This window comes from Haliotis rubra, unplaced genomic scaffold, assembly GCF_003918875.1.
Source record: "Haliotis rubra isolate DU_JTF1 unplaced genomic scaffold, ASM391887v1 Scf6, whole genome shotgun sequence".
Classification (NCBI taxonomy): Eukaryota; Metazoa; Mollusca; class Gastropoda; order Lepetellida; family Haliotidae; genus Haliotis; species Haliotis rubra.
The window spans coordinates 1,816,703-1,832,801 of record NW_025767301.1 but is presented as its reverse complement, the minus strand read 5'-3'; the positions used below and the strand labels follow the sequence as shown (position 1 = coordinate 1,832,801).

The following is a 16,099-nucleotide window of genomic DNA, read 5'->3' as shown; positions in this document are numbered from 1 at the left end:
CTCAGTAGTTTCAAGGAGAAACACTTGGAACAGTCCAATCATGCTAAAGGTACAAACGTGCTCCAAAACGGAATGCTTTCACCAATGACGTTATAAGGTCACGTGCTAATGTTGCTGTCGAAGCTTTGGCTATCGATTGATGATCATGCGATGAATGGTAATAGTTTGTGAGTTGCGAACATTTTCTAAGGGATAGACTTACGGTCCTTTCTTGGGACATTTTGATTATACTGGAATGCTGAGACAAACAAAATAGGCCTACTTAACGTTGTTTGTTGCCTAACGCTGCACTGAGCAATATTCCAGCTATATGGCGGCGGTCTGTAAATAATCGAGTCTGGACCAGACAATCCAGTGATCAACAACATGAGCATCGATCCGCGCAAAAAAACACGTGTCAACCAAGTCAGCGAGCCCGACCACTCGACCACGTTAGTCGAGTCTTACGACAAGCATGGGTTACTGAAGATTAATATTCTAACCCGGATCTTCACGGGTATCCAGCTATAAGGCGGCGGTCTGTAAGTAATCGAGTTTTTACCAGACATCCCAGTGATCAACACCATGCACATCGATCTGCGCAATTGACTGTTACATTTGATGATTTGTATTATTAACATGATTGGTCTGCAAAAAAAGCTTGAACATGCATTTTGAGATTTACCTTTCCTTTTTCAATAACATTTTGTTTGAGCAGGGACAAGTTCCACAAGTTGATAGGATATATTGCGCCCAGGTACGTGATGTGCAATGAACATTCTGATTGTCACTCATGACCAATTCGTGTCATTCCGAGACAAGCAGAAATTGAGTGAATACTTCAGTCAGCTAGAGTTAGCTCCCTTTTTTAGATGGCGTTGTATTTCAAGATGTCTGCGCCCATGGGCTCAGAGTGTGTTATTTGGTTATCTGTTGTTTTGTTAACGTCATTTCAGTCCTGTAGTGGAGATGAACATCATATCGCATCGAAGGTGAAATCTGAACATAAGGAAATAAAAAGGTAAACACAAACTCTTTTGAAAAACCTGTTAGTACTGAAAACAATAGTGAAAGTGGTGTGCAAATATATGCTACTGTCAATGTTGTTCAACTTGTGTTAGTCTTACAACAATCGACATGGTGTGACCATGTAGATGAAGCGGCTATATAAAAGTCAAAGTTCCGTGAGGCGAACCACGGACGGCTTGTCAACATGACCAACGATGACATGCTACCTACACTCCCAGCTACAGACGAGGATGTCAGCTACTGTTAACCAGCTCTTTGCGAATATAGGAACCGTCTGTGGCTCTCGTCTCTTGATCTCGTGTGCATCTTCCATCCTCAGGATTGATCATCCCCTGTTTTGAAGGGGGAGAATATGGAAAGAGTTCCTGCCGTTCTCCCATATTGTTTTGTGGTAATGTCTCCTTCCCAAGGTCCTGTTTCAGGACCATTCCCTCCCCGTTAATGAGTGGAATGTTAGGTCTTATGTAAGGGAATGCAAGGTTCCTTATATTAGTGTTAGGCCGGGTTGGGGAAGAGTAGCAGTAGGAAATGGAGAAGGACGAGAACGTGCTTTCAAACAAAATCACATTACATTACGTAAAAGGGTATTATGACGTATTTTTAAAGTTTGTGGTGCTGTATTCTCAAGGTAGGCCAAGGTTTCATGTAGCTGAGTTGTTAGTAAGCTACGTGAATGAGAGAATTCTGTCATTTATAAGTTTTTGTTTGTATTTTTCTACCTATTTTTTTTGTAATAAACTATTATCTTTGTTCATTTTGTCTCTGTTATTTCCCAATAGGCTTTATGCCTGATTCACGAACTGGTCACTGAGTTTTGAGTAGAGAAGAAGTCAACCCGAACGCACACCTTTAAAATAAAATGTACACAACGCAAAGTCCAAGAAAGGTTGATTCAACATTATGTTCCTACATACTTATTAGCTAAACTCAGCTGTCACTGGGCAATGATAGTTTAGTGAAAACCACGGCTATTACACTAACATGTTTCCCTACATGAAAGGAGGCACTTGCTGTGTAACTTGCTGTGCAGAGATGCATCCTTCCGAAAAGCCATGATTGTGGGTTCGAATCCTGCTTGGCTTCAGTGATGTGTCTAGGTTTGTCAGCAAACAGGTAAACATCTGACACCTGTATTACCTTGGGTTTTGAGCTGCATTATGATGATTATATTAAAGCATCTGTATTTGTCAATGTGTTTCATGTGCTAGTATGCTTATATCAGGTGCCAGCAATGCCTTCTATTCTTCTGTAAACTCCCAATGTATCATTGATTAAAGCCACAGCCCACAGGGCCCCCTTGAAGTAGACCCCCTTTTTAATTATTACATCACCTTTTTGTCACCAATGGGTTATCTTTTAGCAACTAGAATAATTAATCATATGTTTTTGTTGTGTTGCCAGATGTGGCTATAACCTGAAGATCCTGTGGCAGGCCGAGGTGGGATATTCACCATTTGCTGCATCTCCGCTACTTGCTGATGTGGATGGGGATGGAGTGACGGATGTCATTGCTGCTCCGTTCAGTGAGGCACTGACAGTGTTGAATGGGGAGAATGGCAAAACACTGGAGGACTCACGTTGGCCTTCTCAAAACTTGGAGAATTCTATACATTCAAGTCCACTGCAGGTACTGTCAAACTCAAAGTTTCTGATCAAATCTTTAATGCAATGTGGAAAGATGTGTTCAAGTGATGTTTAGGAGATAAACATACTGTGTTTTCAGAGTAGAGCTTGAGTGCCTGTAGATTTAGTGTCACTAAGTTGATTTTACAGCCACAACTACAGCAGTCAATGATCTATCTGTCTGTGTTTGTTTCAGTATGACATTGATGGAGATGGGATGCTGGACATTCTCTTCGTCATGTCATCTGGGGAACTGAAGTTTTTCAAGTATGATGGAACACACATGCCCCAGTACACATATCAGGTAACAACTGTGTTCTTTGTCATGATTCTCATCAGTGTTCACAAAGATTATTTGGCTTCACTATTTTTGGGGTTAAATTGTATCTACTCCATTTAAAGTTAATGTACGCTTCCAGTGTTGTAGTCCGAGTTAGAATTGATATGTAAACCCTTGCTTGTAAGAGGTGACCAATAGGATTGGGTAGTCAGGCTTGCTGACTTGGTTGACAATTGTCATCATATCCCAGTTGTGTAGTTTGATGTTCATGCTGTTGATCACTGGATTGTTATTTACAGACCACCGCCATATATGTGGAATATCGCTGAGTGAGGCATAAAACTGAACTCACTCACTCACTCCAGTGTTGTAGCTGCAATGATATAGTCATTGTGGTAAAACTCATAATATATTCCTATTGTTATGAATTCCTTGAATTTTCAATATTTGGTCCATATGACAGATGTGTCTATTGCCTGTGTTTCAGCTACCTCCTGTATATGTCCTGAAGGACTGGCACGAGAAAGTTCTGTATGCTGGGTATGATGAAATCTATCAGTATATTGCTGACCATGTCACAAAGACAAGTGTAAGTTTCATGCAGTTGAGTTGTTACAGAATAGAGCTACTTCACTGACCGTGTTGATAGAGCTCAGTATGTAAGGCTTCAGTGTACATGGTGACATGTGAGGTCAGATTGAGAGTATTGTGTTACATCACTGAAATCTGGACCCGGTAACATTCTTGTTGTCAAATCTGAAAGTCGACGGACCAGCAATTGGTAGCATGAAAAAATCAACAACTGAATTTTTGGTGAACGGTGATGCATAACTTTACATGTATATGTATATGTTATTAACCACCCAGTCCAAGGTTTTGGTTTCTGTAACAGTGTACAAGGTCTGGATGTTTCAACAACATAAGCATGTCCACAAGCATGTTTCCCTGCATTTTTAATGGTGTTTTGATTGCTGTTATTCTTCTTGAAAACTACATCTATATTGGCCTGTTTCTTTAATAGTCTCGGGGCGTTGGGGTAGCCCAGTAGTTAAAGCGTTCGCTTGTCACTCCAAAGACCCAGGTGTCCTCTGTAGCGATATTGCTGGAATGTTGCTAAAAGCTCAGTCACTCACTTTAAGAGTCTCTGAAGTTTGTAGCTGACAGTTCCATGATGGAGGGTCTGATCACAAAGGGGTGAGATTGTTGATAGGGGTATTTCTGGGTGTTGATGGTGATGCTATGTATTGTCTGTTGCACAAGCTGTAAAGGGGAGTGGTTGTACTTGGTGGAGACTATGGAATATACTGTGGAGCTGTAAAGGGTAGTGGTTGTACTTGGTGGAGACTATGGAATATACTGTGGAGCTGTAAAGGGTAGTGGTTGTACTTGGTGGAGACTATGGAATATACTGTGGAGCTGTAAAGGGTAGTGGTTGTACTTGGTGGAGACTATAGAAAGTACTGTGGAGCTGTAAAGGGTAGTGGTTGTACTTGGTGGAGACTATAGAATGTACTGTGGAGCTGTAAAGGGTAGTGGTTGTACTTTGTGGAGACTATGGAATATACTGTGGAGCTGTAAAAGGGTAGTGGTTGTACTTTGTGGAGACTATAGAATGTACTGTGGAGCTGTAAAGGGTAGTGGTTGTACTTGGTGGAGACTATAGAATGTACTGTGGAGCCGATAGCCACAAAGACAAGCAAGAGACCTGATGTTATTGCAATGAGACTGGACTTGCTTTGGGAGGGTGTTGGATGGTATGGGGTTTGAGAACTTCATGAGAGATTTAACTGATGATATTTACATACTGTGAATTCAGTTGAGTATTCCGCTGTGTATATAGGCCTACCTGCCGGTGGATCCCCATGTATATGCCACACCTGCTCTGGCGGACCTCAACCGTGACGGAAGGCTTGAGGAACTGGTTCTACCTGTCACCTACTTCTTTGATGAAGAGGATTACAGGTGTGAAGTTTGTCAGGAGAAAATAGAAAAAAACCATGAGATACAAAAGCACTGACTTAGGTCATCAGCTGGTCGAAACACTTGCTGGAAAAAGAGCATGTTTCACAGGCATCAGCATGTAACTTTGCACCACCAGTCATTCTTATTGTGAATAAAAACTGTTTTTCAAATTCCCTGTGCCCCATGTATCAGGCTGTGCAGTCTGTGCTTGACAACTGACATTCCTTATAGATCTTAGTGCGATCCATGCCAAGTTGGTTTTTGTCAGTATGCTTACTCTCTCTTCACTTTTGTTTCTCTAATAACTGAACACACACGCAGACACACAGACAGACAGACACACACACACACACACACACACACACACACACATTTCACCACACTATTCCTTAGAAACTTTTTTTCTATGCAGCTGAAAGTGATTTTATCATATTTTATATGACAGTATCAATTATCTACTCTTTAGACACAAATTGGTCATCATATGCTGTGTGGCTGTGTTTGGATGTTAGTAAGCAAGGAGGTCCGAACATCATATTTCAGAACTCCTGAAAAGCAGCAACATCTGAAGGACCTGAAGAGTCCACTCTTCAGTCAGTATTTGGTGGATGGTGTGACAGTTCTCAATCTGACCAGCCTGGAACCTCTAAGGCATGTCTACCTGGATCTAACACAGGTACGCCAGTTTCTTGATCAATCTTTGATCTTATATTGTAGTGTTGGTTTGTTAATAAATCCTCAGCTTGAAATGGGTGCACAGATTTCTTAATGTGGGTCATTGACCTACCATGGGTATGCATGTTTCTTAAAAAATTTGGGGCGATGGGGTAGCCTCGTGGTTAAAGCATTTGCTCGTCACACCTAAGACCCGGTGTAGCAGCCCAGAATAACCCCCCACCAGAGTATACCCCGGGGTAAACTATAGGCTAGCCCAGTTTATACCCCGGGGGTATATTCTGGACCAGGCCAAAGTATACCCCTCCAGCCCAGACTATACCCCTAAAAAATTATGTTGACAATTCACTCAATATGAGTGTGTGACTCAGGGCAATGGTCTTGGTGTCATTTAAAGGAATTTGTAGGTGCATTTCATTTACATTACTGCATAATACAAAATTTATGAAGCATTTGTTTAGTGCCTCTCTGCGATGTGATATTTTCGACTTTGCGTAACCCAGCCATGCTGATATATCATCAAGGTTAGTAGTTAGTTACCTGCTTGAGGTGGAACAAAAAAATAGAAAATTTGAGAGAAAACTGATTTGAAAAGTTTGGCTGCTGCATTAGGCCTGAACTCTTCAAAGGACATTTATTACGGAAGATCAACAGACTTGACAGCACCCTGACGGACATACAGAACCAAAGGCGACGGCAACTGCTACTTCCGCTGCATCATTTACAGCCTGACAGGATCCGAAGACAGTCACAGCACTATCCGAGATCGAGTGGTTCAGCATATGAACAATGACATTAATGATGAACTAAAACATTTCCTGAACCAAAATGTCAATGAGTACATCACTAATTCAGGAATTTCACGAGATGGAATGTGGGCAACAGATGCAGCAGTTATGTCAACAGCCATTCTGTTAAAATGTGACATTTATATTTACAGTGCAGTTGGTCAGTCAATGCAATGGCTGATGTACCCTGCCAGCTTCAGCTTGAAAAACTCACACTGATTATGCTTTGTATCTGGAAAATGTATCGGACCATTTCAATGTTGTAACCAGTGTTTAATTGTGTGAGAAGTACAATAAAATTATAGTAGTATCCTTAATCACTTGTTTTCTGTAGGGGTATAATCTGGGCTAGGGGGGTATACTATGGCCTAGTTCAGAATATACCCCGGGGTATAAACTAGGCTGGCCCAGATTATACCTGGGGTTCGATGCACATTGGTCAATGTAGGAAGCCCATTTCTGGTGTCCCCAACCGTGATATTACTGGAATATTGGCTGCGTAAAACCATACTCACTCACTTAAATATTTATTCCATGATTTAATGCATTCATGGCCAGGTACTTGAGACCTAGTCTATATTGGAATTGTATTTATAGTATGGAGAGACTGAAATAGTCAACAATCATTTTGATTTTGCAGGTACATGCCCAGTTTCCTGCCTTCGCTCTGTTCACTCCAACCGTGATTGATCTTGACAGCAACGGCAGCGATCTGGAGGTTCTGCTTGCTACGTCGGCAGGCAATCTACATGTCCTGGACAAGTTTGGTCATCAGCGAAAAGGCTTCCCCAAAAATATGAACAGTTTGCATGGTCAGGTGAGATGAACCAAGCACTGGTACTGGTGGGTTTAGATACTGAGGAAAGAATGCATCACAGAATGTCCACATCTCTTTTACCAAAACTGTCTTTATGGTTTACTTCAGTTTCACCATTCTACAATAGAAGGTATGGGTATATATATAAATAAATAGAATATCAGGTAAGTACAATGATGACAAGATAATAAAGATGATCAGGTTTTTAAAAATATGTTTTATTCATTATTATATTTTGGTGATAGCAATCAAGCCATCACCTATGTGTTAGATTCTTCACTGAAACATCACTACAGTTATTATGAAGTATTTATAATCCTTAATATCTTGTCATCAGTTACTTATCCTACCATGGGTGGGGGTGTAATCTAAGTAGCTGCACCTTGCTGTACAGAGTTGCGCCCCTTGGTAATGCCAGAAACCTGTGATTGTGGGTTCGAATCCTGACTTGCTGCGATTCTGTTTTGGGTTGATCAGCACCATACCCATGCTCGTGTCATCCGACAAAGTGGTAGATGTCCGACACCTGCATCAATCCAGACTTTCCTACCTTGTTAAACTGACTCTGTGATGGAATACTGTTCAGAGTTAAACCAGACTCACTCACTCACTCAAACTTATGACTGGTCTAAATACCATTCAGGCTTCAAAAGACTACACTTTAGAAATCCAGAACAAACAAGAGCTAATAGATTGTAACAATATTCGTTTGTTTGTTTATTGTTTAACTGCATGGCAGCATGTTGTAAATACTTGAGTCTGGACCAGATAATCCAGTGATATAACACATAATCATTTGAATCTTCCTCGTCAGCTTGACAATGGCTTACCTGTTCAATCCCGCTATCTCCTTCAGGTGACAGTAGAAGACATTAACAGAGATGGAAAGCTTGAGATTATTGGAATAGACACAAGTGGTAATGTTGCATGTATAGACAGAGATGGTGCCACCTTGTGGGAAGGGGAGGTAACTGGCTCATCATCGCCTGGAAGTCGGATCACGGATGTTAATCAGGATGGAATACTCGATGTTATTATAGCAACGAGTAATGGGTATGTGTTTAATGGAAATTAACCTCATTTATATAATTTTCGTTTTGATTGTAAGTGTTTCTCATTGTCATACATGGTGTGGGTAATTTTAAACATAATAAATAAACAGAGGTTTTTTTTCATTTTTCATGTTTTTAGCTCTCAGACTAAATTGTTATGATATTATTTCTTGGAAGCTTGCCTGAAAATATTTTTGAAAATAAGGTGTGGGTGCAAAAGATAAGTTTTCATTGTTAGATAAGAGATTTAAACTCATTGTTTGATGGATAGATGTTTACAAATGCTTTGTACAGGAATCCTGCACTATACTGCATTAAATTAAATCAACTATTTATTGCTGACATGTTTATTAAGAAGAACTGACTTCAGTATGTTTTTTGTTTTTAAGAGTTATTAACACTCTGTAATCACACTGGTCAAATAATGCAAAAATATCAAATGATGAAATGAACATACATCTATAATATGTTTTTTCAGTGAACCATGTAAACATGGTGAGGTAGCTGTTGTTATTAAAGGTGAAAGTTTATAGATGTCAACTTCCGTAATATGAGGAACATGATGTTTGGGTGTATATTTTTACTCCTTCATCACCCGATGACGTTTCGGGGTACATTCTTACTCCTTCATCACCTGATAACGTTTCAGAGTACATTCTCACTCCTTCATCACCTGATGACATTTAGGGGTACATTCTTACTCCTTCATCACCTGATAACGTTTAAGGGTACATTCTTACTCCTTCATCACCTGATGACGTTTTGGAGTACATTCTCACTCCTTCATCACCTGATGACGTTTAGGGGTACATTCTCACTCCTTCATCACCTGATGACATTTTGGAGTACATTCTCACTCCTTCATCACCTGATGACGTTTCCGAGTACATTCTCACTCCTTCATCACCTGATGACATTTCGGGTTACATTCTTACTCCTTCATCACCTGATGACATTTCGGGTTACATTCTTACCCCTTCATCACCTGATAACGTTTCCGAGTACATTCTCACTCCTTCATCACCTGATGACGTTTCCAAGTACATTCTCACTCCTTCATCACCTGATGACATTTCGGGAGTACATTCTCACTCCTTCATCACCTGATGACATTTCAGGGTACATTCTCACTCCTTCATCACCTGATGACGTTTTCGAGTACATTCTCAGTCCTTCATCACCTGATGACATTTTGGAGTACATTCTTACTCCTTCATCACCTGATGACGTTTCCGAGTACATTCTCACTCCTTCATCACCTGATGACATTTCAGGGTACATTCTTACTCCTTCATCACCTGATGAAGTTTCGGGGTACATTCTCACTCTTTCATCACCTGATGACGTTTCGGGGTACATTCTTACTCCTTCATCACCTGATGACGTTTCGGGGTACATTCTTACTCCTTCATCACCTGATGACGTTTCCGAGTACATTCTCACTCGTTCATCACCTGATGACGTTTCGGGGTACATTCTTACTCCTTCATCACCTGATGACGTTTCGGGGTACATTCTTACTCCTTCATCACTTGATGACGTTTCCGAGTACATTCTTACTCCTTCATCACCTGATGACGTTTCGGGGTACATTCTTACTCCTTCATCACTTGATGACATTTTGGAGTACATTCTCACTCGTTCATCACCTGATGACGTTTCGGGGTACATTCTTACTCCTTCATCACCTGATGACGTTTCGGGGTACATTCTTACTCCTTCATCACTTGATGACGTTTCCGAGTACATTCTTACTCCTTCATCACCTGACGGGCCGGTGGGGTAGCCTAGTGGTTAAAGCGTTCGCTCGTTACGCGGAAGACCCGGGTTCGAATCCCCACATGGGTACATTGTGTGAAGCTCATTTCTGGTGTCTCCAGCCGTGATATTGCTGGAATATTGCTAAAAGCAGCGTAAAACCAAACTCACTCACTCACTCACTCATCACCTGATGACGTTTCGGAGTACATTCTCACTCGTTCATCACCTGATGACGTTTCGGAGTACATTCTTACTCCTTCATCACTTAATGACTTGATGAAGCAGTGGGAATATACTCCAGACATTGCGCTTCTCGTATTACAGAAACTGACATCCTGAAATTTTCACCTTTGATGTGTATCATGTTTCACCTGTAGATGAAAATGAATTTGATCATATAGAACTGAGAGGAAAACGAAATATCCTTTATTGTTGGTAACTTGTACCTATTTTACAGTTAACCACCATGATCTCTGTTTCCAGTAATGTATATGCTCTGAATGGTACCAATGGAAAACCTCTCCCGAAATGGCCTATGAAGTTTGGCACAAGGATAGCAGGAAACATTCTTCTGACAAAGATTGGTTCCACCGACCACGACATAGACCTGGTATGTAATCTAATGTATGGGAATCTTTCCTTAATGCTTGTACAGGAAGTTATGTTTTAGTTATGGGCTGAGTTTGAGAACCCAGTTAAGATTCCCCTGTTGTAACATTACAAGAATACAGATAATATAGGCAACCCTGTCTACTCACCACCGAATCACTAAAATAGTGAAGCATTAACGGTATTATACATATTATTGTATCACAAGTATGTATGCATCCTATGACTGTCGGGGCGGTGGGGTAGCCTAGTGGTTAAAGCGTTCGCTCGTCACGCCGAAGACCCGGGTTCGAATCCCCACATGGGTACAATGTGTGAAGCCCATTTCTGGTGTCCCCCGCCGTGATGTTGCTGGAATATTGCTAAAAGTAGCGTAAAACCATACTCAGTCAGTCAGTCAGTCCTATGACTGTCACCAGAGCTGACATAGACAAATCAAGACAAAATGCTGTTTAATGTCGTATGTTTTTGGTTTGATTTTATGGCTTATAATGTCAGCTGCAGATCTGCCAGGTCAAGGCTCAGTTGTTTAGAGGCAGCCAGCATATTGATGTAGTAGTACTGATGCAACATAAATCAAAATTTAATCATGTGTATGGTATGACTCCAGGTGTTTGTGGCAGATGACAGCAACCTGTACTTTGTGTCCGGGGATCAGACGTGTCAGGCCCACCTGCCTCTGGGGGAGAATTCATTGGTGGAGATCGTTAGCCATGAGCTGATCCAGATGTCCCGGGGCTTGGAGCTCCTGGTGTCCACCAATGACGGCACTCTGTTCTGCCTTGGGACAGGGGTAGACCCACTTCCTAGGGAATGGATAGAGGAGACGTGGTATCAAGGGATTCAGCTGCTGGCCTGGCCTGCTGTCACAAAAACAGCCAATGACTTCACTGTCCATGACCAGAAGGTACAAGAAGTATAGTCCTTGCCTGAAAGGAAATATTGCTGGGTTGAGATTAGGCGATATTTCCTTTGAGACTCAACCCTTGTAGAGTGAATGATCATGATGAGATTTACCAGAAACTGTTAGATGTCTTTGAGCATTTGTTGAAATGTTGCACTGAACAGCCACAAATGACCTTCACTTTTCAGTTTAAATTAAGTAGTTATAAGACATGTGGCCATTGTTCAGATTGCTCTGGCATCTGTAAGACAAGCCAAAGATGCAATATATATCTCATAGCTTTATCATGTTTCCAGTTCTGACCTTCAATACACCAAGTGATCTCAGAATTCATTCAGAGGTTCTTTCCACGAGAGACTTTTGTAGCAATGAATCCTGAACCTTATTCAAGAACATTCATTCATGTTGTTAGCCTGATACCTATTACCAGTGATGTGGTGTATGATGTAAACATGTCTGTTGTAGACTGGCATGTACGTTGCCAGCAGTACCAGGCATCTGGTGGAGGTGACAGGCGGGTCCTTCTGGCTGCAGTACCAAGTGATGGAGTCAGCTGGACCCACATCACCCTTCTCGAAGCAGACGCCTTACACAATTCAAGTAGGTGGCATTTTGATCTGCAGGTTGGTGTACCATATGATACACGCACGCACGCACGCACGCATGCATGGAGATATCTATACCAGGATATGGGTAATGAGGATACTTTGATGTTTAATGGTCTGCAGAGTGTTTTATTGAACTACCAATATGAGTATATTTTTGAAACAAGAAACAACATTATCATCTTGTATTCTCTCCGTGGATGGAATGACTAAGTCTCCTTAAAATCAAAGAAAATTTGGTTTTAGAGACAGAAGTCAGATATTCTTTCTTAATGCAGCTCTTGCCAGTTCTGAGAATTTAAAACATTGCTGCTAATTGATAATCAGACTGGTCATGTAAAGAAATATTGTGTGTCTCGTTCCAACTGATTGTTATTGCCTCTGCTTTCAGAATATGTTTTTTGAAATGTATGACTTGCACATGAAGAGGTAATGGAGAAAACTGTCTGTCTCCAACTATCTTTAATTTGGTCAGTCTGTTTATGTGCAGTATGAATCTTTTATAAAATATAGACTCACGATGGTATGATGTTTAGAGCTGAGTATGATGGGACATCTCGAGATAAAATACATGTCGCGATATAAACTGAGTGAGTTTAGTTTTATGCCACACTCAGTAATTTTCCAGCTATATGGCGGGCAGTCTGTAAATAATTGAGTCTGGACCAGACAATCCAGTGACCAACAGCATGAACATCGATCTGCGCAATTTGGAACCAATGACGTGTCAACCAAGTCAGCGAGCCTGACCACCCGATCCTGTTAGTCGCCTCTTACGACAAGCATGGGTTACTGAAGGTTCATTCTAACCAGGACCTTCACGGGTTCGATGTAAGCTGACAATACCGCTGGCATCATGATGAACCACCACAAAATTTGCTCAAACTGATGGCGTATGTGCAGTAGACATGTCCTTTGTTTCAATCACATCGTCATCTTCTGCCCTGTTTCCTGTATTGTGCTACTTCCACCATTATGTGGAATGCAAAAATGTGTACACGTATGTATAAACTGCTTACGCGTATTACTTTGAGTTTGTAAGGCACATGTGTGAACTTGGTCTCGTCGCTATCTGGCTGAAATGAATAAATGAACTCACTCACTCACTCACTCCTCCACCATTATGGTATAAGCTCCATCAGTTCCTGTTCTATTTATAGCACATCACCATCTCACAAACTGATGATTCATGTATCATTTGTACCTATGTATCTATTACATTGTAGGTGTCAGTGAATCGTTGCATCCCCAATCATACCGATAGTGTTTTACCTGTTTGCAGGTGTATTACGGCAAGCATCTACTAGCAGAGGAACAGCAGTCCGAGCCGGGGATATATACTCTCAAAGTTCCTGTATGGCCAGTTCCAGGTCGAGGTCATGTGACAGTTGTGCTGACTAATCAGCATGGCCAGATATTTAAGGACACGTTTCCGCTCAAGTAAGTAATTGATAGATTCAACCTGACAGTGGTGATGGTATTGATCAAGTGTTATGATTGCCATGTGTAGCAATATCTGATTGCCCAGGATTGCAATATGTGATTGCCATGTGTAGCAATATTTGATTGCCCAGTGTTGCAATATGTGATTGCCATGTGTAGCAATATTTGATTGCCCAGGGTTGCAATATGTGATTGCCATGTGTAGCAATATTTGATTGCCCAGGGTTGCAATATGTGATTGCTATGTGTAGCAATATTTGATTGCCCAGGGTTGCAATATGTGATTGCCATGTGTAGCGCTATTTGATTGCCCAGTGTTGCAACTTCAAAAGTGTTACAATATGTCATTTCCATGTGTTACAGAATGTGATTCAGTGTGTGCAATATGACCTTTCCATGTGTTGCAATCTCACAAAAATGTAACCCTACAACCATGATGTAGTTTGAATATTGCCTGTGACATACATTAACGCAAAATACAAAAAACATGCACAGGACTAACAGATCAGTTTGAAGAAGGCTATTTCTTCATAATATATCAGTGCTTCAAGCTTCAATATGTGCACTATTCCTAACTGTATGTGCTACATGTTTACTCAGTCAGAGTACATGTAATGTAATACATTGTTTTAACCATCTACTAAAATACTCTAATTGCGTCACATTCCAGATTTAATCAACTGATTCTCCAAGATCTACAGTGGTTGGTTTTGGCTCCTTTTGTTGCCATGGCAACAATATTATTAGTGAATCATGGATTTCCTGCCAAAGATTTATTACCAATGACATTCCCAGCAAAAGCAAAGTGAGGACGTCTGACAGATGTGTGTGAATGTTGAACTGTACGTCTGTCCAGAGGAAACATCCAGAACTTGCAGGATGTTGACAAGATGTCCGACAAACGTGTGTGAATGCCGAACTGTACAGGATGTCAACAGTGTGTCACATGGTGATTGAGTCTTCCGATCTCCTTTTGTTGTGTAAATAGTCTATGATGGTGAGAGACCTCCTGGAGCTATGAGTGAGACTGTACAGATGGCACTGATAAACATACCTGTATATATGTGTGAGTGCTGCTGCAAGTTCATATACTTCTGGATCTGATGAATACGTGAAATCCTGTCATTTTCAGGAGGAAGTATCTTTGTCTGTGTGTCTGGAATAAGACAATGGAAAAATATAGAAGCTGCTGTACAGGTGGAGATTCCAGGTCCCCAGCACCCTGTCTCAAATGTTGCAACTGAATGGATCAGGTGGCCTTGCTCGCAAAGTGGATGATTGTTATAAGGAATGGAGTTCATTAAATCAATACCTGGCTTGTCTTGTCCAGACTTGATTATTTACAAGCTGGAATACAGCGGAATATTGCTCAGTGCAGTGTTAAACGAACAAAGTTGCTAGTGTCCATCGTATGTAAGTGCAATAGTAATGTTTCATCTCACACACACTAGTTTTAACCATGACAGTCAAAACAACACATGCCAAGTATGTACCTAGATTCTGGGTATCTGGCAACCACATCAACATGTCTCCAATCTTTGGGAGAATGGATTTAGGAAACATTTGGAGTCTTTTTACCTTCAAGATCTCCCACTTTCTCTGGTTTCTTGTACATTGCCTGAATGTTTGATGAACAGACTGAACAAGATCTCTGTGGAGGAGATTGTTACCGTTGTGCTCAAGGAGTTCCTGTCATATTGTTACTGTGCCATGTGTCCATCTGTTTGTCTTTGCTATTTCCTGTGTCTGTCATAATGTATCTGAACATAATCCTGGTAGTCAAACTGCAGACTTTTAAACATGTAACATCAGTAGTATTGTGATGAATACATTCAGATTACTTGAGTCCTGTGAGAAATAGACAGTCCATCATGTCAGTGAAGACTCTTCCAGCAGTCCAGTAGTCCTTGAATTAATGGACCGCCTCCGTGGTGTAGTGGTTAGAGCGTCCGCCCGCAGCGGAAGGTCGCGGGTTCAATCCCCCGACCCCGTCATACCAAAAGACGTTAAAATATGGTACTTGTTTGTCCCTGCTTGGCCCTCGGCATTAATGGGTACAACAAGGATAGGTCGGCTCGGAGTCAGTATAACGTGTCTGAGTGGGGTATTCATGCTTCACTGCGGCATGGTATGTCAGTCGACTAGCACTATTAAACCAGCTTAAGTCTGGGCTAGTACAAGCAGCCGCGCATACACATTCACACGCATGCACGTCGTCATATGACGAAATATTCTCAAGCACGACGTAAAACCCAATTTCACCTCACCTCACCTTGAATTAACCCAACTTTGCGAGATGTATTACAGTGTTAAACAGTGTGCCAGGTTTTGAATTGTATCTCAGGATATAGTGGACAAAACGGTACTGTTGCCAACTAAGCAGCTCTTCTAAGTGTTGTCATTAGCATGCACTATCACCAACTCTCAGTGATTGTTAAGCTTTCATCAAGTTTCCAAATTTGATGAATCAGTTACTGAAATGATGTCCAATGCATTTTGCTGTCTTCCCATGTACCACATCATGACTTGAAACATATGTTATATTTGGGATTACACTTTCTTAGTAAAGTAC

At 41.2% G+C, this 16,099-nt stretch overlaps 1 protein-coding gene across 1 annotated transcript; it reads left to right on the top strand.

The window, feature by feature from the left end:
• The first annotated feature begins 836 nt into the window (after positions 1-836).
• Positions 837-15,517, top strand: LOC124255390 (protein DEFECTIVE IN EXINE FORMATION 1-like). Its single transcript, XM_046689297.1, has 13 exons — positions 837-1,000; positions 2,410-2,635; positions 2,828-2,935; positions 3,399-3,500; positions 4,752-4,873; positions 5,417-5,549; positions 6,977-7,153; positions 8,010-8,206; positions 10,450-10,576; positions 11,186-11,482; positions 11,945-12,079; positions 13,367-13,524; positions 14,198-15,517. The coding sequence occupies exons 1-13, from the start codon at positions 852-854 to the stop codon at positions 14,334-14,336; spliced, it is 2,070 nt and encodes a 689-aa protein (XP_046545253.1). The 5' UTR covers positions 837-851; the 3' UTR covers positions 14,337-15,517.
• Positions 15,518-16,099: the final 582 nt, after the last annotated feature.

Excerpts from the sequence above, each read along its gene's own strand:
- LOC124255390 (XM_046689297.1), top strand. The coding sequence starts at position 852 with ATGGCGTTGTATTTCAAGATGTCTGCGCCCATGGGCTCAGAGTGTGTT. Across the intron at positions 5,550-6,976 it reads TCTACCTGGATCTAACACAG|GTACATGCCCAGTTTCCTGC; the intron begins GTACGCCAGTTT and ends TTGATTTTGCAG. Across the intron at positions 10,577-11,185 it reads CCGACCACGACATAGACCTG|GTGTTTGTGGCAGATGACAG; the intron begins GTATGTAATCTA and ends GTATGACTCCAG.